This window comes from Phasianus colchicus, chromosome 15 (assembly GCF_987193195.1).
Source record: "Phasianus colchicus chromosome 15, bPhaCol1.hap1.1, whole genome shotgun sequence".
In the NCBI taxonomy this organism is placed as follows: domain Eukaryota; kingdom Metazoa; phylum Chordata; class Aves; order Galliformes; family Phasianidae; genus Phasianus; species Phasianus colchicus.
The window spans coordinates 12,901,219-12,925,283 of NC_143450.1; the positions used below are offsets into that span (position 1 = coordinate 12,901,219).

A 24,065-nucleotide genomic window follows, 5' to 3' on the forward strand; every position below is an offset into this window, starting at 1 on the left:
TTAACAGAGGTAGCAGACTCCCAGATCCATTTGCGATCCAAAGGGCTTACAGCTGCTTCCCATTTTTGCAATGCCAAAACTAAAGAACACGCAGACAGCAAGGGAGAGGAGGCAGCCTATGAGCCTGTCTGCCTGCTGCTCTCCCGTGGCTAAAGAGGGACTGTCAAGTGCGATTTCCTTTTGATGGAGCCTTTTTTTAATGTAAATTTGCTGTCGTTGAATGTGAACGATTCCCTGCATTGACTGCAGGCAAGGATAGCCAAGAAAAACAAATCTCACCCCCACAAACTACACCTCTGCAGCACCTCTTGCAGCTCTGGACATGAACCACCCTACAAACGCCCTTAATCCTGCAGCACTGCACCCACACAGCTCAGATCATGCAGACAGCACTGAGCACATCTTAGCTGAAGGCCATACAGTCCCACCAGGGGATGTTGCTGCACCTCAGCTATCCTGACCCTAATTCCCTCCACCCTCAGCCACCCCGAAACTGCTCCAGATGTTAACTACACTGCATTGGGATCTAAGGACACATTACTAGTTTGGATTCACACTTCCAGCTTTCTTCTGGAAATAAGTTTGTATCAGAACAGCTGAACGCACATTGCTATCAAACTGATTTGGGATTGCTGTCAGCTGGCCACCGGAATTCCAGACCAGAGCAGGGTGTGATTCAAAGCATTCTTGGGATTTTCAGCTATGTTAGTCCAGGGGTCTATCTACATTCAAATTGGTTCATGTGGTTGCTAAATAAAACTATTAACTTAGGCTATGTCAGAAATAACTTTTTTTTTTTTCTTTTTCTTGCTTCTTTTTTCCCAAGAAAGCTCACAAGATTGTTTGTTCCTGCCTTGCCAAAGTGCTGCGTGGGGTTCAGCTGTGCTCTTCTTCCCATTAGCACCGGTGGGGATTGCTCAGTGAAGTCCCCAGGTGCTATTTGAAGAATGCTGCAGTTAGCTCCTGAAGGCATTGCTGCCCTGATGATATTGTCTCCAGGATCCCCCTGATCCCACTCCTAGGGAACGGCAATGACAGCTAGAAGAGCACGGGCAGAAAGAGGGAGAAAAAGATCTGCTTCAAGACAGCAAAAGCAAACACACAAAAAAATTTCATTAGAGCACTGCAAACACTGCTGCAGCGAGCCCATGAAAAGTGAGAAATAGAAGAGGTTCTGAGGATAGGAGCGCATCCCAGACAGCAGCAGAACCCTGCCCTTGAAGGACTGCTGCAGTACTGCACTGGAATACGGGGACGGGGAACCTGAGAAGAGCAGTTTCTATGAACAATGAACCGTGAACAAATGTTTTCTTCAGTTTTTACTGAAACATCAGAATGGCACAACCATGAACTGCTTGCTTGTCATGTGGTGTTTTATAGGTTGCTTCTTGGAAGATGTTTGGTACTGGTGAGGCATTAAACGCACTGAGTTCTGAACACATACGTGGTACAGCTGCAGACATTTTGGGTTGGATTCCTCTCACCTACCTCTCAAGGTCTCAGGGTAAGCTGCCTAAGCCAAGCCTGTAATCTCAGCTTGCTGCATCGACAAGGGAGATAAGCACACACCTCTGGAGGGCAAATCCTCCTCTGCTAAGATGGGTGTCTAAAACTGTTCAAAAGGATCATACTCTGGAGGGCTCTGCTGATTACAGAAGTCACCTTGTTCAGTAGCTTAGATGAGGGCAACTAATCTTTAGAAAGAAAATTTAGAGGGGACAAATTCCCTTCTTCAGTCTTTAAGGATGTGGGACCTGCTGCTTAAGGACGCTGCTAAGACGTGAGCAGCGATGTGGCAGGAGCAGCTGGTCAAGCTTGGGTTCATTCTTTCCTTCTCTTCCTCTGTCCCTCTACAGAGGCTGGCAAAGCAGAACTTCACCTGTGCTTTGCAGGGGAAAGAAAAGTTAAGTGACAGTTCTTCCTTCATTTTTGCACTGAAGACTCCCAGATTGCCATCCCCACAACTCAAAGCCGCAGGCAGCAGGGTTTGGTTGGTGCAGCCACAACCACCCGAGCAGACAATATCCCAGAACTAGGACATGCCAGAAATTAATTCTGATTAAATCTATGGAATGCACTCAGTTCTGCTTTTGCTCAGGACAGACTGAGGACAGCTGCTGTGCCTGACTGTGTTTCTGGGACAGTGAACTGAAAACGGCATCACTGCACAGGCAGGCTGTGCTGCAGCTCACCTCCCATCCTTGCTTGCAACAGCAACAGCCCTGCAGCCATATGCAGTTTGGCTTCCTATAACTTCCTTTGGTAGTTCATTAAAAGCATTAATCACCTTCAGCACAAAGGCATTTGTCATGAACTCCCTGCAGGCCAGGCCTTGTTCTCAGCTGCAGCTCCGTGGGCTGATTTGGCCCTTCACAGCACTGTTCTGGTGGCCCAGATCTGTCCCCACATCCCTGGCTGACCTGGACCCTGCCACTTTCAATCTGCTCCTGGACCACTGGGATGGTTGTCCCCAAGCCTCCCCCTGCCACTTTTGATCTAGCATTCACCTCACCACAGTCTGCACCTCAGAATTTATCCCCTACTTTTTCTCCCCTCACCAAACTGCCTTCTTTCTCATCCATCGTGTCTCCATCACCCATGGCCTGTCCTCATCCTGTGCTGCACCAACATGTCTGCACCTTTTATCTCAGGACCAGCACGTGGCCACCACCACGACTTGTAGCGTCACGCAAGAAGCCATATGTAAATGGTATATCATCATTCAATAAAGGACACTCTGGGTAAAGGCTGAAAAGAGAGAAGGAAAAACTCAACATGACCACAGATACTTGCAGAGCCCATCCTCTTTCCCACAGTAGCTCTCCAAGCACTACTCCTGACCCAGCATTTCTCCATCCCTTGTCCCTGTGTGCTCTCTGCTGACATTCTCTCACTCACAGTCCCAAATCTGCTGGCAATTTTTTTTTTTTTTTTTTTTTTTTGTTGCTTCTGCTTACCTGCCAGAATAGCAACACTGTCCTCTTTCTCATGGGCTGTGTTCAGTGGGGTGTTGGTGCTGAGTGGAAGAAAAGCCTACGGGTTCAGACACTGGGGAATACTGGCCAGCAGGAGTAAAAACACATCTGAATCAGTGTAGGCACTGGTGTGGTTTGCTCACCAAAGCTTACTTCTAGCAAAGGATTTGGGAGGGGAGAAGTAGCCCTCCTTTTACATGAGCTCCCTCTGCACCGCATCCCTATTGCCTATAGTGGTTCCTGTGCCTTTCCTCAGACCCTCCAGCCCTCAAGCTTTCATCTCCCTCCCACTTCCAATAAATTAGCACACTTACAGGACCTTATTAAATCAAAGCCAAAACTCTCAAAGCATATGGAGATGCACACACACACTTTACACAAGAAACCTGCCGTCAGTCAAATGCTACATCCTCACTCTCTGATGTCAGTTGTTTTCTTGTGCACTCCTCCATGCTGTCAGAAACAAACAGAATCAAAGAATGAAAAGACCCTCTTGAAGAAGCCAAGATAGGGCAATTTGTAGCTGCGACTCGCCTCTTCATTGCCTCTCACTGCTCCTTTCTTAAGAGATCAATCAGTGCTGCAATACATAAGCACGTCTCCTCATACAGCTGCAACTTGGGATGAGGGCTGACAAGGGTGAGGTTTGCAGGGAAAACAACTGAGATACATTATTATCATTTTTTTAAAGAACGCCCCAGAGGGAATGAGTGGGCCTGGCTGCTAAGGGGTAGCAGAAGAAAATCAACTAGAGACTCATTACTGCAGCTAATGAGCGATCAGTTCAGCAGGTGAGCAGGGAACAGCCCCTGCTAGATGGCACGCTGTTATGTTAATCATCCTGTTTTATTTTGTAACATTATTTGCTGGGATGATGGTGGGTTGCTGGCAGTTGGGTTCAGCTCTTCTTCATGTTACCTAAGACCTGACTTTCCAAGGAGCCATTGCAGCCCCCAGAGGACATCCTGTGCTGTACTAACTGGCACTTCTCACTGGGAAAAATGTTAGCCTGTTCCAATCCTCCACAACTGAAAGCAGAGAAGTAAAACTCATCCCTTTTTAAAGGAGCGTAATTCAAATAAATGCATCTTTGTCTTCAGACTTGTGTTAACACCACACCCTGGAGAATTTGGATCAGCAGAATATTAGAGTCTCGCTGACTTATTGCATCTTTAAGGAGCATGTTGGTTTTGTGTTCGCTCAGAGCTCTATGTGCTACTGAAGCTAACTGGGATGGTTTCCATTCCTACTGGCAAAGAGCTAACGCCTTTGGGGCCCTAACCTTATTAAGAGAAATGTAAATGTGTATATCAAAAATTTCCACTGGAGTTTTGAAAGGGAACAGCGCGCTTCCCCATCCTGCCTTCCTTAAAGCCACACAAAGGTTTCTGCTCTCACCTCTCTGTTTAAGAGCCAAAAAATTAAACCCATGTGTCTGCAAGCTTAGTACTGCCCCTATCGCACGAATGTGCTTTATTTTAAAGAAGAAAGGATAAGCTGTGAGAGGAAGCTGTGGCTGTCACACACTGAGCATAGTTGGCCTTTGCTGCTTGCTGCTTCTAAAATCCCTTCTTTGCCTGCTGCTGAGCACAAATTTTCCTTCTTCACTCTTGTTTGCTTGTCAACAATGAATATTTGGAGTCTTTGCAGATGAGTAGATAGATTTTGCAAGTGTGAAATTCCCACTCTTATTCCTAATTATGTGACATCAGCTTTTCTCCCTAGGCACCACTCCCACAGCTCAGGATAAAAAAAAAAAAAAAATTAATACATAAAAAAGTTATGCGAAGAATAAGTGTCCCTATTGCCATGGGTGAGAAATGGGCACACCAGACTGGGGGAAACCCGTTCTTGCTATGCCCTGCCAGTCCCTCAGCAGGGCTGCCTTTGCCAAATGACAGCAGATTGCCATCAGCGTCCCTGCACACGATCTCAGCCCACGTTCACCCAAGTCTTTCTGTGCCCAGATCTGTGAAGGCAGACAGACAGCCTGCCCTGCCCTGGCAGCCAGACATGAGGAAATGGCTTGGTGCTCATGTTTTATACATTGAGAAGAGCACATGGGATGGTTTCCCACCTTCCTCAGAGGTGGCTGCCACTGCTGAGCACCCAGAGCCCATCGGAGCACGCTCAGGACCCACTCACTCCTTGGCTGCCCCTCTCCACACCTCATGGATTTCACGCTTGGCAGAGATGCCCACCAGCACCCTCAGTGTGGCTGGATCTTACGGCAGGGTGGGAGTGTCTCACCTCACAAACATGCAATTAAGGGAAAGCTACAGCCCATCCCTGCCAGCAGCTGAGCACCCTTAACCTCAGTTTGATCTAATGCGAATCGATGCGCTGATTCATCAGCCCACATCAGGCTTTTTTCCATAGCAAAATCTAAGGAGATATATTCCTATGTAGTGCCTATTTCGTATTAATCAGATTGTGTCTGATCGCTAAATCCAGGTTTCTGTTGGCTTTGCTTACTTTAAGCACTCATGCTGGGATCTACAGGGGAAAAAAATCCCAAAGCGTTTACATGAGATTTCTGATATTGCAAAAATAAATGCCAGCACCACATCAATTCCATGCTATTACAGGGCTGGGCTTACTTAGATTGCAGAAGTTTAATTATAAAAATAGCATTTTAATTGATTACTGCTGGAATAATTACAGCAGTACCTTTCCAAGAAATAGCGGCCACCGTATGTTTGTCAACAAAGTAGATTCCTTTAAATTAAACATGCAATAATTGTTTAATTAAGCCAAATTTAGTTCCTCGTTTGAGAACATTCAAATGTTTGCCTATTCCTCCCCGTCTCTGAGAGGTAATTTAGGAGATAAAAAGCAATCTCCAGAAATATTGTATCTATATACGTAAGTGCCCAAGAAGAAGAACAAAAATAAATACTTCATTTCATAGCTGATCTGGATCTAAGCTTGCTGCTATTGATAAGAACATTAAAACAGAGCAAGTGATCATTGCAAATCCCTTTGTAATTGCTGCTGGGAGGCTTTGTTTCCTAAAATATGAACAGGCTCCCATCTGCACATCCATTTTCTAGTACACAGAATGGATTCAACTGTTGACATGCTAGCAGCACCCGCAGACCCTCCTCAGCATGAAGACCTCACACTGCTTACAGCTATGAACACAAGGAGGAAGAGGGATAATTAATGCAATAGTCGCCTTGTTTTCATGCAGCTGAAAAATCCTACCATGGTTCTTTGCAGACCTCTGTGCCTTGGGTGTGCAACTCCTGAACATCCCATCTCAACAGCCCAGCACCCGGTGTGCACAAAAGCTGATCAGTGCCCCAGCAAACTTATGGGGCTCACTGCAGAACAGGGGGTTTTGGTAGCGGCTCATCATTGCAAAGTGGCATGAGTGTTGTAGGGGTGGATTTACCAGGTTAGTGACCCACCTGGAATGAGCATCGCTGACTGTGCTCACCCAAGAACCGCTGCCAAAGGCTGAAAGCACAGTTTCTGCACCACAAACTAAATCAAGCCAAGGAGATGAGGCTGAAACAACTTGTATCCCCCAGGGAGCTGCACTGTGCACAGGATGGGATGTACATTACACGTGCGTGAATGGAGGCTGAGACAAACAATAGAAGAAAACTTCCCAGTGCTGCACGTCTCCACTCAGTAGCCCTGTATTCCCTTGTTGCCAAGAGCACATGGTGCTGCTGTCCACCACAGACCTCACAGAAGCAAGTATTTACAGCTCTGTCCTATGCTTCAGTCCCGTGCCCGTGCAGCCAGAACAGAGCATCCCTCTTCTCTCAGCTCTGACCTGCAGCATCTCCTGCTGCACTGGGCACAGCCAGTCTAAGGAAAGCCAAGCAAGATGGTTTGCTGGAGACCTGCTGAGGTATAGCATGCTTTTCCAAAAATGGCTGAAATCAAAATCTGAGAATGCATCTTTAAAGCTGATCAGAATGGTTTTGCTCCGTTACATCACTGTGCAAACCTTTCAGTCACACCACCCCATCATTTTCCCCTTTAGAGATAGCTGGCATTGCTATATACTTCTGCCAAAGAAAAGGCTGGAAGTTCACCTTCTTACTAAGCAATTGTGATAGTCTTCAAAGAAATGACACAATGTCTTTGGTTAAGAATGCTCATAGCAGCAGTTGTGCGTACTTGCTGCATGTCAGAGACCACTAAGCCACACCATAAGGCAAGTTGCAAACGCAGAGCCTGCTCCTTGCCATATATTCTGTGGGACAGAGGTGAATTCAGGAAGATATTTCAGCTATTGAAACGTGCCCATGCCTCAGAGCTAACAACATTAGCATCAACCACATCTGAAATATGAGGTCACCACATATTGTATCTACTACTACTCTGTTTTCTTAATATTTACAATTAACATCATTATTTGCTGATGCGTTGCGCACAGGGACCACAGAAACTTCAGGCTGACTCCAACCCAAGAGGAGGCATTCGCAATCCCTGTGTAACAACAAGATGCCCACAACTGGAAGCATCAGAAAACCCGAAGTGGTTGGGCTGTCACAGCAATAGCACAGCAACAACAGCATCCTCCTGACACTGCACAGATATATCACTTCCGTGGGTATTGCTGTTACCAATTTATGATCATCACTCGCACATCGTTAACGTTTCCCTATTACTGTCACCTGTGTGCAGATGGGAGCATCTCATAGCACAAATTCCCTCCCTGTCATACCAAAGCTCACCCAGCCTAACAAGCAAGCAGATCTGTGTCAGGCAGAGGTAGACAGTGTCACAGTTGATACCGAGATAAAGCTTGCATATGATCTCCTTAGACAAAGTGCTGTCATTTTGCTGCAGTTCATCCTGCCACTTCGTCGTTGCCCCACAAGCTGCCCAACAAGCCTTTTGCTTATACCATCATCGCTGATGCTTTACATATTCCCTATATTGCTTCAGGCACTTGCCACAAGGACTGTGTTTAGCACACAGGGATGGCTCCTATGGGAAGGCAGGACGTGCCACAGGGCTGGGACCTCACCAGGTGTTCTTCCTGCTGGAGCTCCCATAGGGGCAGCACTCTATCTGCAGGGTCCAAACACACTCAACCAAAGCCATCAGGGAAAGAGGGGATTCCAACGACAGAGAAATGCTGTGTTCTCTATCTCCATGGGAACAAAAACTGGTATTTTAACTGGCAGCGTGGCCAGCCTTCTCTCAGATGGTAAGGACCTCTGTGTGGGCAGGGTTTTATTCACTGTAAATAAACAGATCTTCCCGCTGATCTCCAGTCTTGGCAACTGGGGAGGGAAATTGCTGGAAGATGAGGAAGGAGATAATTCCTGGCAAAAGTTTTAGCAGCAGAGCATCTCTCAGCATGTCCTGCTCTTGTTTTCTTTACCCCAGGAGTACATGGACTAACACCTTTTGTGCTTACAAAACAAATGCTGCTTTCCATAGTCTTGAAGGACTTAGGAAGTTTTTAATTAAAAAAAAAAAAAAAAAGAAAAACGAGGACAAGTGAAGTTGGACTGTGCAGAGAGCTTTGCTGGTCTGATCTAGGACAATGTGCCCTACATAGAGCTCAAATATAACATCCTTTGGGAGGCTGTCTTGCTTCCATTCAGCTTTTGTGAGACCACCTCCACCCCCGTGGTACTAATGACAGACATTTTAAGCAAAACTGGTATCGTGGCTTTGCTGTCATTGCTAATGCTGTAAACAAAATCACTTCAGGCAGGCACAGAGAGGGAGGGACAACTACACGCAGATGGAGAATTTATTCTAGCGATATTCTTGCAGTGTCTGCTTTCTTCCTGCTATCAGCACTGAAATAGCTCATCCCCGGCCACAGTCAGCAACTCTACCCCAGGTGGGTGACATTTTCCCTTGATAGATACGGCCTTTTATTCCTGCCTTTTTTTTCTAGTTCTTCTGCCAAGGAATTGCCATTGGATTGAGCTGCTATAGCTGCTCTTTCTTGATGGAAATCTTGTAGATAGCAAATAAAGGGATATTAAGGGGAATAGAAAATCTTTAGATATGTCATTAGATAGCCCAGTGAAAGCAGAGCCAAATTATTGCTTCTCTCTTCTGTGCCTTACTGCCCAAGAAATTCCAACAATCTTGTATTTGTAAACCCTCCAACAAGAAAAAAAAAAAATCAACTTATTTTTCTTTAGAGCCTTATGAATTCTCCTTCTCTACATACTTGGATGCTCTCTGCAGAAAAGCAGATTTTTCTTTCTGTCTATTTCTTAGCACAGACAACAGCTTTTGTCCACATCCATCCCACTCTCCACGAGCGATCTGCAAAGAGGAATCAGTGAATCTAAAGGCTCCCACAGATGTGAGCCAATATCAATCCAACAGACTCTACAAAGGGAAGGAATTTCGCTGGTACTTGAAAATGGAACTCTTAGCTCTCTGTCTCTGTGGGCATTCCTCTTATAGTAGATCTGGACTCCACTTACATCAAGGTGTGGTTTTCTGCTCAGTCTTTATTAAATTGCAAGGACAGATGGCTAAACTGGGGCTGAAGAGGAAGTGGTTCACACTAAACAGACACTTTGGTGCACCCCGTGGGTGGGAAGGGGTACCTTTGTTGTACAGCACAACCATAGGGAAGATGGGAATGAAGCCTCAGCGAGGAATCGGGCAGAGGTTAGAGAAACACAAGGAAATGAATTGTGAAGGGTTCTGTACTGCTTGGGAAGCATTGAAAGAAAATATAAGGCACACCGAATAACTGCAGCGCTACCTCAACCCTGCGTCCTAACACACCCCAAAACCATTCAGAAATCCTGTGCATTTGGGGTTTTCTTACTTGGACCCTGAAGGAGAATTGCACATTTTTAGCAAGATGCTCCCTGTTTCACGTACAAACATGAACAGTCAGGAGTAAATGAAAAAGCAAATTAAGTGAAAGCCCGGCAAACACCGCTACTTACAGGTGTATGTCATCTCGAAGCTGTCGCTAATGTTCACAATGTCGATCTGGGGAAGGAGCTTAGGGGGTTCCGTGAGCTGAGAGAGCGCAAACCTAAAAGCCGCATGTTCCTGGGATTGTTGATTAGGAAATAACCCCCCTGGGGAGAAAAAACAAAACAAGAAGAAAGGTCTTAAGCACACCTGTATTAGCAGCCCTTTTGGTCTGAAATATTCCTGCAGAGGGGTCTCCAGGGATGCCACTGCAGCCCCAAATACTCCAGCACATCTGACCCAAGGTGTCCATACCTGCTGCAAGCAGGCTGAGAGCAGAAGACCTTCCCATTATGCAGTGCCCGGACCACATACAGGAGCCCTGATGCACCCTGAGCCCAGCAGCCCCCAGGGTCGGGCTGAAGCTCAGGGTTTGACTTCCAACCTCCTCACCCCTCCCGTAACTTTAAGGAATAGAAACGGAAGCTATAAAAGAGGAATCTGAGTATTCCTTCCTCTTTCTCCACTCACAGTGAGGCCCAATTTGAATCTTGCTCTTCAGGCTTGCTCCCTGAGGGGCGCAGGACAGCCCTGCCAAGCCTGGCCCCACACGGCACACGGGGACAGATCTGTAAGAGCTGGAGCAAGCAGGGCTCACGGTATGAACCTGCTGCTGGAAGTGTGATGCATGGAAAACCCCTACATTTAACAGGTGACAGAGGGCAAACTCGGACTGGGCAGGAAATCGAAAACCTGATCCTGAGAAATATCCATCCACACAGAAGTGCAAAAGAGCCCAAAACCACGGGACAACTTAAATTAGACGGAAACTGGGACCAGACCCAGCTCACAGCTCATCTCCCCGAACGGACCCGGGATGACCCAGGATAACCCAGCCCTGGAAAAGTTTCCCGCTGCTCCCCCAGAAGGAAACTTGGTTTGCGGCAGATCCCTTCGCAGCCTGCAGAAGGATGCTGATACATTCGGACCGCCTTGCTATCTACACACATTTACAGGGAGTACTGCTATTTGCATGATAGAGGGAGGGAAACAAAGCACTTGAAAAGCAGACTGAATTAAAATAGAGAAGCAGGGAGCATCAATTCCCACCCCCGCCCCTCCACCCCCCAGGGCAGGTGGCTTTGGGAAGAAGCAAATATGCGGAGACCTGCTTGCTCGCTCATCTTCTGTATGGAGGGCATCTCCTAGGTGCGTGGAACGGGCTATTTGCGCACGAATATCCCCCACTCCCCCGCATGCCCCCCTTCTCCTGCCTAATCATGGGTGTCAGAGGAATTGGATGCTAGTAGCCGAGTTAGGCTATCATCTGTGTTTGCTGGAAGGGAGAGAATCTGGGATGCTGCGTGTATTTGGGGTATAAGGGAGGCAGGAAGGGAGGGAGGCAGGGTTGCAGCATCAACAGCAATAAAAGCAGCGATTGTGCAGCGAGGCTAAAGCAGGAGTTGACTGAACTTGGTGGATTAGCGGTTGATTGGCATTGTAAGGAGAAGGGAGGTGCAAAAGGAAACCGGCATGCAAAGGAAGGGAATTTGGGTTACAAATCATCGTCAACAAAGATCAATGGGAGAGTAATAATAAACCCGGGGCTGGGAGGGAGAGGAGCGCTGAGAAGTTGCAGGAAGGGAGAAAGGAATCAAACAGGCAGCGCTGGCACACAGGGGAAGCAAGTAGCATGAAATGAAAAGAGACTCCAGCGCAAAATCTTCCTCCAATAGCTCTGCCCTTATTCTTTAGCAACAACAACAGAGAGCGCCTGTTTGTTACCTCTCGTCCCAGTTACCCACAGATGAGAGCATCCTCACAAAAAATGTCTAATGCAACCGCTGATGTTGCAAACGCAGCAATGCACAATGGCAGCCCAGATATTTTACAAAGCAAAGAAACGAATAATCTTTTTTTTTTTTCACGCTTCCTCCGTTTCGGAGGCACTTTTCTCCCTCTGTGCTGTTGTGTACAGGCATTTATTCTCAATCCTCCCCTCCCCCAAAGAAACATTTATACATCTCTGCTCTCGCAAAGCTCATATCAACACGAAAATCCAGCACGCGCTGCTCCCCACATCTCACACACGCACGCACATTTTCCCCTTTGCAAGCAGATTGACGGGTCAGTGCTTCCCCACGGCCCCACTCCACCCCACTTCTTGCCGGGGAACATCGCTCCCAACCGGCCCCGAGCTCCACACTCACCTATCTGGATATTGTTGGGGAAATTGGCCCCTAACACCACCCCTAGGAAACTGGTGCAGAAGAAGGCAAAAATGTGCTGCATATTCCCTTTTGCATTGGCGAAAAAGAAGCCCAGTTCCGAGCATAGATTTGATTTTTCCCCCGCTCTGCTCTCTTTAGCTGCCACTCTCGCCTCCCCTCTGCTGCGCCTTCTGAATTGCGCGTCTCCTTCTCTCGGAATCCAGCGCTGAGACTGCTGCTTACCAGCGCCTGATAGCAGGATTAACTGAGCCCTGTGAGAAAGAAAGAGAGCCCGCTCCTCATCCACATCCCTCCCCCGTCACACACACACACGCACGCATGCACACCATGCGCTGCCACCGCGCTCCTTTGCCATCTCCGATGAGTCGGAGCTCAACAGCTGGGCTCCCCCTGTGCCGCCTCTTCCCCAGGGTCCTGGTTGAGGTCTCTGAGGGCAATCCCCACCTACCCCCAAGTTCCTGGCTCCCCCCACACGGCCCCTCCATTTCTCGTGGCAGGAGCTAACGGGGACCTGGGAATCAGTAGGTGGCAAACTCCTCTAGAGAAAGGGCTTCTACTCCTCTGCTTTCATCCAGCACTTCTCAGCCTGGGCTTTCACTCCTGGGTCCAGGAGGTGAATGGATCCACCTCTGTAGGATAATAAAAAGAGATACAACCTGCAAATGTGCCTTGGAAGGGAGGATTTCAGAGCAACAACCAGAGATCCTGAAGCAGGAAAATACAAATCACCTCCCCCAGCGCACACCTTCCTTGCTGCACCTTTAACCTGCATGGCATTACACCCCTTCACTTGCTGTGCTCACCACCACTATCAAATTGGGAAGGTTGCTGAAGCTGGGAGCTTTTCTAGCCTGAAACATTGCAGGAACTGTTTTGTGATGGTTCTGGTGAGGCTGGAGCTTATTTGACCATAAACAGCTTTGCTCAAAAGCAAAAAGGAAAAAACAAATCAATAGAAGTAACAACAATAAAGAACAGCCCTCAGGCAACACTTGGGATTTAGAAAGATTTGAGGTCAAATTGTTGTGAGCACAGAGCCACAATCTCAGAGAGGACAGAAAATTCACCCATTCTCCTCTGAGTCCCAAAGTCCCAAATCAAACCCGGGGCCTCTTGCCAGTTCCCAAATATCCATGTCTGGACAGAGTGATTTTGCCTCTACTTTTTGCATCTTTACTGCACACAAGGAGTAAATGGCAAAGAGGAATAGAAAGATTTCTCAGATGCCCCATATCCTGGTTCGGTGTGGGGTGCCTTGCCCTTATCTCCTCTCCCCACCTCCACAAACTGGCGATCAAACAGGAAAAGCATTAAAGAGTGGTGACTGATGTGCCATATGCACCTGCATAAGGAGCTGTTGGACAGACCAGGACTCCTTGCAAATTAACATTTGAGATCCTTTATCTTTTCCCGTCTAGTTTTATGGATTTCACTGCGACTTCAGGGATGACAAAACTCTTTAACACCCACATAAATGCCAGGGAAGGTGCAGGGACTGCAGCACTGTATGTAAAAGCTTGCATCAGAGCAGATTTGTACTGATGCCTACAACTTTGTGGCCTCTTACAAGGACAGTAAGGACAGCTGCACTGCAAACAGACCAGAAGACTGATACTGTCCCTATGGCAAGCAATAAAACATCCTTCGAGAATGAATTCATTTTTTTTCCCCAGGCCTTTCTCAACCAGAACAACAACTCTCGGTATCAGAGACTTGCAGGTTCATTAGAACAATTGTCAGGGCATCCAGCACTGAGTTACAGCAGCCATAAGATGCTCCTACCCTGTCCCACTGGCTGAGGAGTCACGTTCAAGCAAATCACATCCAACTCTGCAGTGGATAGGCAGCACCTACATCTGACATCCATCTCATTCCTTGTATAACTTAAGCAATGCTGATCTGAGGCTACAATAATGTGCTCCTAGGTTTCATGTGTTCTTGATTTCCATCCAAAATTGAGCAGAAACAGCTGCATTTGTAAGCTGATGAAAGGTACTGCAGATAACCAGTGCAAGAGGAAAATGACAGCATGTTTTCAAGACTCCCAAACAGCCCGTCTGGTAATAATAATAGTAGCCACAACAATAAAATATTGTAATTGCCCACAGAAAGCTTGCACGGTTGCATTAATTAATAATGCTGCTTTTGTCTATAAACCTCTCAGAGTGCAGGTGGCTTAATAAGGAGAACCACACCAGAGTGTAACAAGATAAGTAGTAATAAGACCATTATTTTAAGAACGTATTAATTTCCTTTTTCCCCACAGATAATAGCATTTTATTCAGAGTTCGTTAGCACAAGGATGCTAGGAATTAACTCTAGCTGTTCTGAAGATTATTTAAATCAACATCAAAGCAATGTAGCTTTTGAACTTCCAAAGCTAGTCTTTGGAAGCTGATGAACCTCTGAGATGCCACAGGAGTGGTCACAACAGAATGACAGATCAATCCATCTGCCAGACAGTCCTGGGCTCTGAGAGAAAAACCCAACTGAATCATCAGTTGAATTATTCATATTCCTATTGAAAAGAAGAAGAAAAAGAACAAACGTTTCTGATTTCAGAAATCAAAGGAAAACATACAAGATATATGTATATTGCATGGTGCCATCTGGATCAGGAGGCAACTAAAAGTACCACGGAATGGAACTAGGAAGAACCTTATTTTGTCTTAAAGGATCCATAAGAAGTAGGTGTGACAGGCAGGCATCTGGTGCTTAACAGGGAGCAGCTAACAAGGTCTTGAGAGATTAATCCATGCAATTGAGTGCAATGAATTAGCTAAAGACATGTCTAAGACAATAAGCCTTCCAATTTACATAGGAAACACTGTAATGGAATTTCAAAAGAGCATAGCTGGTTTGCTTAAGATCTTTGCCAGACGTAAGGACAAGAAAAGGAATACATCACAGCTTCTCTTCTCGTTGTGCTCTACTGGCAGCTGACCTTGCTGCATGCAGTGAGAACTTTTGTTCTCACCCATTTCTGCTCCAAGATTTTGCACACCAGAGAGGTTTGTCTTTGGGGATGCTGTCTGCCACCTTCCTCTTTGCTCTTCAAAGCATCACGTTGACCAGGGGAGCAAAATGGTCTTTGCTATCAGAGCTTTTGTTTCCACGATAGGAAATAAGTGGTTGTTGAAGCAGATACATTTCTGTACCAGAATCCTTAGAAAAACAAAGGACTCATTCACATGCAGAAGCCTCCAGCCTTGAAAAATGAGGGAATCAACAGAACTCGGCATCTGTCCGAGACCTCCCAGCAGAGTTATTTCCTCTGGTGCCCATTGTGTTTTACATGATGCTCCTGAATGTCTTCAGAGAGTCTATTGAAATACTACTATTTCTGAAATTTCTATTATTTTCTAGCTGGACAATCATTATAGGAGGCTTTTGATAAATGTAATTATAGTGATTAATTTAAATAAATTCCAAGTCCAGACTCTAGTATGGGTTTTGCAGAGTCGTGGCATAATTGAATGCCAAAGGAATGCGTGCACTTCTCTCCCTGCCTTGACCACATCTATTTTGTTATTTTGGATAACATACCTCTCGAGGAACAATCAGAGAGCAGGTGCTGAGCAGACAGACCCTGGGAATTCAATCTTCCCAGAGATTCAAAAGAAAAAAAATGAAAATGATAATAACAAAAGGATGGTGCAATAAAATGTATCACAGGAACCTCTGGAGGAGAGGCTACCCCACGTCCCCCCAGTGCTGTTGTCCCCATGAGCAGTGTTATTACAGTAGGCACTGGCAAAGGACACCTGCTTCAACCTTTTAAAACTGGAGGGCATTACTTCTGCCATTGAAAAACTGCATCTATGAACTGTAGTCCTCACATCATCTCTGGAAGATCTCCCCCAACAATGAATCAGGCCTCAGACACCAGTGGTCCCTCTCTTCTTCCTAAAAAATCTGGCAACAACCAGAGCTGTCAAGTGAAAGGCTTTGACATCCCAGAAGCAACTCAGAAATTAAAGAAAGCATCAGCTTCGCTCCTTTCCAGTATCCCTAAAGCACAAAGATGAAGGACAGAGGATGTATCTTTGTAGGATAGATATTTGTAAGTTGGATATTAGGAAATCTGTGAAAGACTGGTGATGCATTGGTACAGGCTGCCCAGGGAGGTGGTAGGGTCACTGTCCCTGGAGGTTTTCAGCTATCACCAGATATCTGGTGACAATAGCACCTGATATTGTTTCTTAATTTACTGCTTGCTGATAGGGGAAGCATGATGTGTGCTGAAAATGGGGAAAGTTGACTTCTTCCACAAACTGTATAAGAATACGTTTCTGTTGTGATCCTGATCGGTTTATTACCATATTTATAAGAAATGACTCCTTGCTCACTGTGGGATAATTAAGTAAGTAAATGGACTGGAAGATAAACCCGTCAATCAAATTGGCATAGAAAATACTTTGCATCCTTCAGCTGGAAATCCACGAGCAGCAGCCAGCAAATGGGTGTTGTGCTGTGGCTCAGACTGCCTGCAGGTACCAGCAGTGTGGCAAGGACCAGGGCTCCATGATCTGGGCTTCGTTGTCACCACATGTGGCTGCGAGCACAACAGGGCTGCAGCTTTCCTGCAGCCAGCTGGGGACATAATCAGTACACATAGCTCAAGTCAAATACAAGCATCAAATTCAGCCAAATTCAGATTTGCTACACCTTTTTTTTCCCCTCATGGCTTTTTCCCTGCCATCCACTTGGCCCACTGAAAACGAGCGTGCTTCTGTGGGGTGGGCTCAGCTAAAGACAGTTCAAATGGACAACGACACCAACAGCACTGTGCTGGGTCTCCATCTGTGAGAGCACTTCTGGAAATGCTACAGATCTATGTGACAAACCCCGAGTGACCCCTTTACTTAAATAACATCTGCAACCCCCAAACGCTCTCTTCTTCACACATAGGAGGCAGCTACTACTCGTCTTTTTTCTGGTGAATGGCTGGTTTATAACTACTTGCGGAAACGCTCTGTGCCCTAGCCTCATTTTATGTTCTTTGCTGAGTCATAAACATAAATCAGAGTTGTAGGTGGGTCCCTGCTTGTTATTAAAACACCTTATGTTTCTGTGAGCCTCGCCAGAGGAAGCAGAAATTACTGGTAATGCGTTAAAGTTACAGTAGGTTTACTGCTTGAGAGCATAATATCCGATTATTGCCATAGATTGTGCTATTGTGGTTTTCTTTTCCAGTTGAAATGGAAAACAAATTAATTAGAACAATTAAAAAGAATGTTGAAAATACACATGAAGAGAATCACTTATTGTGAAAAGCCAGACAGACCGGATCCAACCTAAATCTGACGTTCTGGTTCTCAGCAGTTCAGCGAAGCTCTCATATGCACTAAAAAGTTTCCTTTCACCCAAAGATTCTGAAATGACGTGTGAACGCTCCGGATGAAGTCAAATAATGATCGAAGTGATTATACAGTTTAATATTGATATATGAATCAACCCTCATTTTTAATCCTTGGCATGAAACCCAAGACACGCAAAAAAACAAATGCGAAATGAGGAAGATAAAAGGATGCTGATTTAGGAAGAAGAAAACAACAAAGCAGCAGCAGCAATTGCCGCAATTCAAACAGCCTTGCAAAGATCCCATCATTACCATCTGGCTCAGTGCTTCCCAGGCTGCTTTGCTAACACGCAAAATAAACAGGCGTGTGGGCTGAGCTTCAAGGTGGTTGATCTTGGCCTTTCAGAGGAATCAAAGCTTTCAACTCCTACAATGGAGTCAAGAAAGGAGTGCCCATTGCCAGCCCTTGCAGCACACCCATCTGTAGCAGCCTCCCTGCAACCAGGCAGGGATGGGGAAAGCCACGCACAAAAGAACCTAAAAAATCACCAGAATTATCAGCGCTCCGTTGTAGCTCATTTCTGCAATCAGTACAGGCATTCACATCACTTCTCCTCGGTCCCTAATTGCTACCTATACTTCATTTCTGAAGGAAATAGGAATTGTCATGTCGGATCAAATCATGCAATCGTATAGAAGTCCCTCCCTCTCACTGCCCCTATCAGCAGTGTGTGTGAGCTGTTGGGTTGGAGCCCACAAGGCCCAATAGGTGATGGGAGATAGACACCCACCAAATCCAATGAGGAGAGGTTTTCCTTATTGTCACATGTGGCATCCACACAAATAATCCCAACACCCTCCATATGCTGTCAGAAGTCACTGTGATGTATAATGCCAGCATGTAATTTTGTAAGAAAAGTTTTGGGTTTTTTTTAATTCTTAATAATTGTAGATTGAAATTGATTCTAGCTTGAGAGAGAAATTAACATTTGCAGTTTCTGAATAAACAGAAAATCCAATATATCCATTTTTTGGAGAAAGCCCAGAGAAGAAGCAGACAGGCATCAGAATGGGATACAGAAAATCATTGGTAAGAAGAGAATGAAAGGACTGGCAGCACTTAGCTGAAAGAAGAGATGGTCAGGGGATGAGAAGCTCCAGGTAGTCTAAGTACTGCCCGGCCTAGAGACACTCAAATCTGCTGTCTCTGATCCTCTTCAATAGCTCCAAAAACATTTTTCAAGTTCCACAGAGTAATTTTCTACAAATGCATGGCAGAGACCCATAGCAGTGGGATGCCCTGACTTTCAGCTACTCTGCTGGAGCATCCCAGTCCTCTGTGAGTCCTTAGTGTCACTGCGATGTGCCAGAGGGCACTGCTGCCAGCTCTGCAGATGTGCAGTCGGAGGGAAAGGGGACACATTTGGCAGCAGTGGCAGTTCTCCCTTGTGCAGGAAAACTGCATTTTATGGACACTCAGTAGCTGAGCTCCCATTGTCAGGCTGCTCTGTTTGAGCAAAGAGCTGTAAAGCGTCATGGGTAGATGAGGATTTGAGAGTTATCTATAATTTCTTTGTCATCCTTTAGACATCACAGAGAAATGAGAGAGACATGAGGATATAATCAGAAACAAATGTCTCCTTAAAAAAAAAAAATCTTCCTGCTTTCCAGGCTGGAAAGGGAAGATAAGGAAGATAATACAGGCAATGTTTCACTACATGTTTCTGGAGATGTCCAATATTTAGAGACTTTCTCTGTTCATCAAGATTTTTGCCCGAGACTTTCTGTACATCATAAGCACTGATCAGTGCTGAAATACAAACAAAGGCGAGACTTCCTCTGTACTCGAGCAGACCCAGACAGAAAGAACAGAACATAAAGACCACGTCACCCTAAGTTTGCAACCCAGTGTAACAATGCTGGCAATCAGAACAAGTGGAAATCAAATGGGAGCAGATGATTAGTGAGCTCCATGCAGTCCTACAGATGAGCAATGAGCTGTATACAGTCAGTCACAAAAAAAATAGCAAACAAGACTTTTTGGGAATATAAAGATACAATAATTGCTTTAGAAATCATGTATATATGTGCGTGCTTGCTTCAGATACAGCCTAAGACTATTGGGCAGCTGGAAACTAAAGATCTTGTTACTGCACTGAGTCGTGTAATTCAAGAAACCTAATGCTTCTACTAATCTCTGCAGAAGCAGCCTTATTCAGGCTCACAGCATCATTTCCACCTTGCCCACAGAAAGCTTCCATCATCCACCTACCAGTGGCCAGTGACATAAAAAAGAGCATTTATCCCATCTGAGACGCTGGCAGAGCAAGAATTTGTTTAAACTCACAGCACCTGCATGAGGGCTGGGACTGAAATCCATGGCACAGCACAGTGCAGAGGGAGCTGAAGGAAAGTCCCCGAACACGAAAGCCATGTGTACTTGTCACAGCCCTTGTCTCCCCTGCCCACGTCTTGTAGGAAAGCCCCCAAGAGCTCTCTCCATCTGTAGCAGCATGATGGTACACTGCCTAAAACAACACAGGGAACCACAGACACTTGGAAGCTATTCAGGTGAACACGGTGCTGCTTTGTAAAAATGAATAATTTTGCTCGGGCACCCCATCACCAGCCCTGGTGATGAAAAGTCAGGTTTTCCTGCCTCTGTCTGCTAGGAGCTTGCTTTTATGCTACAACCCCACAGCAGAGAGAGTGCAGAAAGAGATAACGTGGAATGCAGAGACCTGGTGACCTAATTCATTAACTATACAGGCTACCATCTATTTACTGATGCTTAGTTAGGTACATCCTGTGCGCTCTTTTCTACATACATCCCTCTTTTCCTCATTCTTGCCAAGAACCATGAGAAATTCAGACTTCCTATCTGGCACAATGATATCATATTTATTTATAAATGCTCATCCTTAAAGTAAAAGGAAGGAGCTGATCATTGCTATGCATTTCAATTCCTCTCTTAGGGCTTATGCTACAGCCACACGAGTTCAGCTGGTCCCTGCTTCCGAGTCCTCCGGATGGTGAGCCACAGGTGCTGGGAGAGCTCTCCCTCCCTGGCTGCATCCGCAAAGCCATCCTGCCTCCTCCAGCTTTTGCAATGCAATGTTTTCCCCCAAGAGTTGTGATTATGAAATGTCACCGTGGAAACAGTTGGAATATAATATGTGCTCACTCGTTCTCCCCTCACCCTCCCTCCCCTCCCACCATCCTCCTCACTTTCCAAAGCTCTGTTTGCTGTACAAGAAAAGCCCTTCTCGCATCCCTCCTCCCCTCAGACCTGCAAAAGGGAGTGTCTGTGCCTTGCAGGCATTGTGATGCCTCAAAATACATCCCTATTCATAAACAGCTCCGTGGCACTAAACCTTCCAAACTCAACCGAGTGTTACTGCCTTTACCAGGACCTCCTGCCTTCCTCTGCCAAATAATAGCACTTCTGTGAAACAGCCTTATTGAGAGACTTTGAGGCAATAGGAACCTGGCCTACCATTGCTATAACCATCAGTGCAAGAAAGCTTCTAAAAAAAAAAAAAATCCCACAACACAATTTCTCATCTCATCTCTGCCACCCTCTTAGCTACCATTAGTGTTATAATGAGTGTAACATGGATGCATGTCTTAGCTTTCTCTCGTATCCCACCACCTAGAGGCAAATTGTCAGATTATGAGCCTTGTGCTCTGCCTGTGTTAATAAAGCACAGTTTTCCCCTAATCATGATTTCTTCCACGCTTCTCATCAGCATCACAAAAGGTCAGAACTGTCCACCTGAGAGTGGAAAGGTCAGTTCACTTTGGAGATGACACATGGTAGCTCAGATCTCTTGGAATATAATCAGCTCTCCATGTTTATTCTGTATGACTCAAGCACTATAGAGGATCAGGGCTATTCCAAAGAATTCTTCAGTCTCTTGAAAGGAACGTACAAGCAAACCCAAGGGAAAATTTGAACTCAGGGGAGTGATACTGAGCAGACCTCTCTCCTACAGAAAATGCTGGTGTAGTTCTCAAATTCAAGTAGGGAATTTAGATACCAATTGGTATTTGTTAATGCTAATTAATGGCAATTGCATATAAAAATCCCCCAGGCAGTTTATAAGCTGTCAGCTGGGCTCTGAGGGCTGCATGCATGAATCCCTTAAGTGAGACATTTTCCACATATACTCATTGTTAGAGGTGATCCAAAGATATTTTCCAGTCATATGTGCATGTATGACAAGAAAAGGCCACAGATCAATGAATTTCCAGTCCTGGAGAAGCCTTCAACTTCCAGTGCATGTTGATCCCTGAGGAGCTTCCCAGACATCCTTGCAGTGGTTGCTAAGTTAGGGGTAAGGGTGGCAGGAGCTACTTCTGCCCCAGGAGAGACAAAAAGCCCAGGGAGAACCTTGTTGGAGGTTTGGCTGGGCTTGAAGGAAGGCAAGGGAACATGGACCAGTTGGAGTTACAAGCTGGTAACCTTGTTACCTGTAATGAGGCCTCTAAAGTAAGAGATGCTTCTTGTAAGTGTAAGCCTCACTAAATCTGTAAAATGCTACATGCCTCAGCATGATGCTCTGCAGTAGTGTGAGGACCAGCACGTGTTTACACCTTTTTTCCACCCAAGGCAACTTGTTTGTGAGCAGCACAGAAAAGAAAATGTGCTCTGTGACCACAAAGGTGGTGGTGCTTCCTGGACCTTACAGAAGCCACAGCCATCCAAGAAAGTAACTTGCAGTTGCCATCGTCCTCATTCACAGAGCAGTGGAAGGGAGCATGATATTATTTCATGATAACAAGAAAAAAGGTCTTCTGCATGACATATACGAGGACTTGCACCATGAAAACATTCCTACAGCCGCTTTGCTCCTTTAATGACAATCCAGGAACTCCCTGAGACAGGCTAATGGACACCCCTCCCATCTCAGTCTCCAAATAAGCAATTCAAATTGGCAGCACCTCTCATCAGAATTGTTAATTCTCTGCCATGCGACAGCTCTTGTAACTCCCAGGCTCACCAAATACAGAAGAATCACAGAGACTCTCAATTTAAATACTATTCCTATTTCTGACATGTTTTCAATTACCTGCAAAGGCAACCTATTGCTCACATCCCCTCACCTCTTCACTGATCCCTGAGCTGACAACAACCTCTGCAGCAAAGCCCTTTGCCCCCAGGATGGTGTACAAAGCTTCTGGAGATGAGCACTGGATCCAAGATCAGGCTGTGCTGCTGTAGTTGTGGCAGGGGCAGAGATGGAGCTCCAACGTCCATGGCCAGATGCCAGCCTGATGCACGTGGAGATGAAAACCTAGATATGGCCAAAGCAGGGCTGAAGCTGTGATGGGAAGAACTGCAGAGCCAAGAGGGTCTCAGCCCTTTCACCTGCCACTACAGACAGTGTCACCAAAGATTATCAAGTGTGGAAAGCACTTTATGGGGGGTAATGACACATCCTACATCCCTTAGCATCTCCACTGCGAGAGGAAAGCAGTACATTTCCTATTGTAACCATAAAGAAATTAGGATTTTTCATGCAAGTGACCATGACAAATTGCTGTCCCCAGTTATTAGACACAATTCTCCTTCAATATTAAAGCAATGTAGGTGATGAGGGAGTTGAGCCCATTCATAGATGGGCACCAGCCAATTGCTCGGCCCTCAGACAAGCCGGTAACCTCAGGCAAGGTGAGCTGGGAGTGGGAGGCTGCCCTCACTCTCTGCTGCCAGCTGTAGATCTTGCAGACATACCTGAGCGTGTCCATCAAAACTGGGGACCTTGCCCATTTCCACCTACTTCCACCCACGGGCAGCAAATCAAGATACAGTGCTTGTATATTCTGTATTTGGTGCTTCAAACTTCCAGAAAAAAATTGTTTTGTTCATTCACTTATTTTTCCCTGTTCATTTATGCTTCCTTCCCCTGCCCCCTCCCACCTCTCCCCACTCCAAGATTATCATTAGCATAGAGCATGTTTACAGCTCATACTGCATCCCGGGTTCAGTACAGACATCTGCACCTGAACTACTTGACAACCTATAGAATAAAAGGGAGAAGATAGTACAGAATGATTTGCACAAGGCCATGCAGCAGTTCAGTCAGAAAAAGCACAGATCTGCTCATTCCCAACCAACAGCACTGCCTTTTGGTTACAGGAGTCCTTATTCTGTTCCAAAATAAGACAAAGTTTAATATCCTACAGGTCTCCAGTTGCAGTGTTGGAGGGCGGGATGTGCTACAAGACCTAAGACGTGACATTTTTGTGTAGTTGGTAAGAGAATAAAGATGCCTTTGACAGAAAATTGCAACCTTTCATTGAAAAGTCCTCTCCGAAAATTGGCATTTTCTGCCTGTCTGCATTTGATAGAAAATAATTTTCTTCCTAGTGCTTCCTTTGTATAGGTTTGGAAAGCTGAAAACCCTCTGGCTAAAAAAAAAAAAAAAAAGAAAGAAAGAAAAAAAACAGAAGAGAGAAGCAGTTGTTGGGGGGGGGGGGGGTACAGATAGAAATATTTGGTTTGCCATTTTTCAGAGAAAAGTGAACAGTACATCTGCCACTTATTCTTGCTGGCTGATAGGAGATTTGCCATGAGATGCACAGACCTAACAATATGGAGATCAGCACCAAAGCTTTCTCCTTCACACAGCTTTGGTTTGTACAACGTTCTGGATTGTGACTTAAAATGAAATCTAAGCA

At 45.7% G+C, this 24,065-nt stretch overlaps 1 protein-coding gene across 3 annotated transcripts in view; it reads right to left on the minus strand.

The window, feature by feature from the left end:
- GRIA1 (glutamate ionotropic receptor AMPA type subunit 1) overlaps nt 1-24,065 on the minus strand; it is a 166,213-nt gene that overhangs the window by 96,645 nt on the left and 45,503 nt on the right. Inside the window, exons 1-2 of one of the 3 annotated variants that reach the window (XM_031598242.2) lie at nt 12,059-12,422; nt 9,878-10,015 (exon numbers count right to left, since the gene is read on the minus strand). In XM_031598242.2, the coding sequence (XP_031454102.2) occupies nt 9,878-10,015; nt 12,059-12,140 (220 nt within the window). In that variant the 5' untranslated portion in view covers nt 12,141-12,422. Of the gene's footprint in view, nt 1-9,877; nt 10,016-12,058; nt 12,423-24,065 lie in introns of those variants that run through there. The other 2 variants (XM_031598243.2, XM_090150693.1) reach the window with 2 other exon arrangements.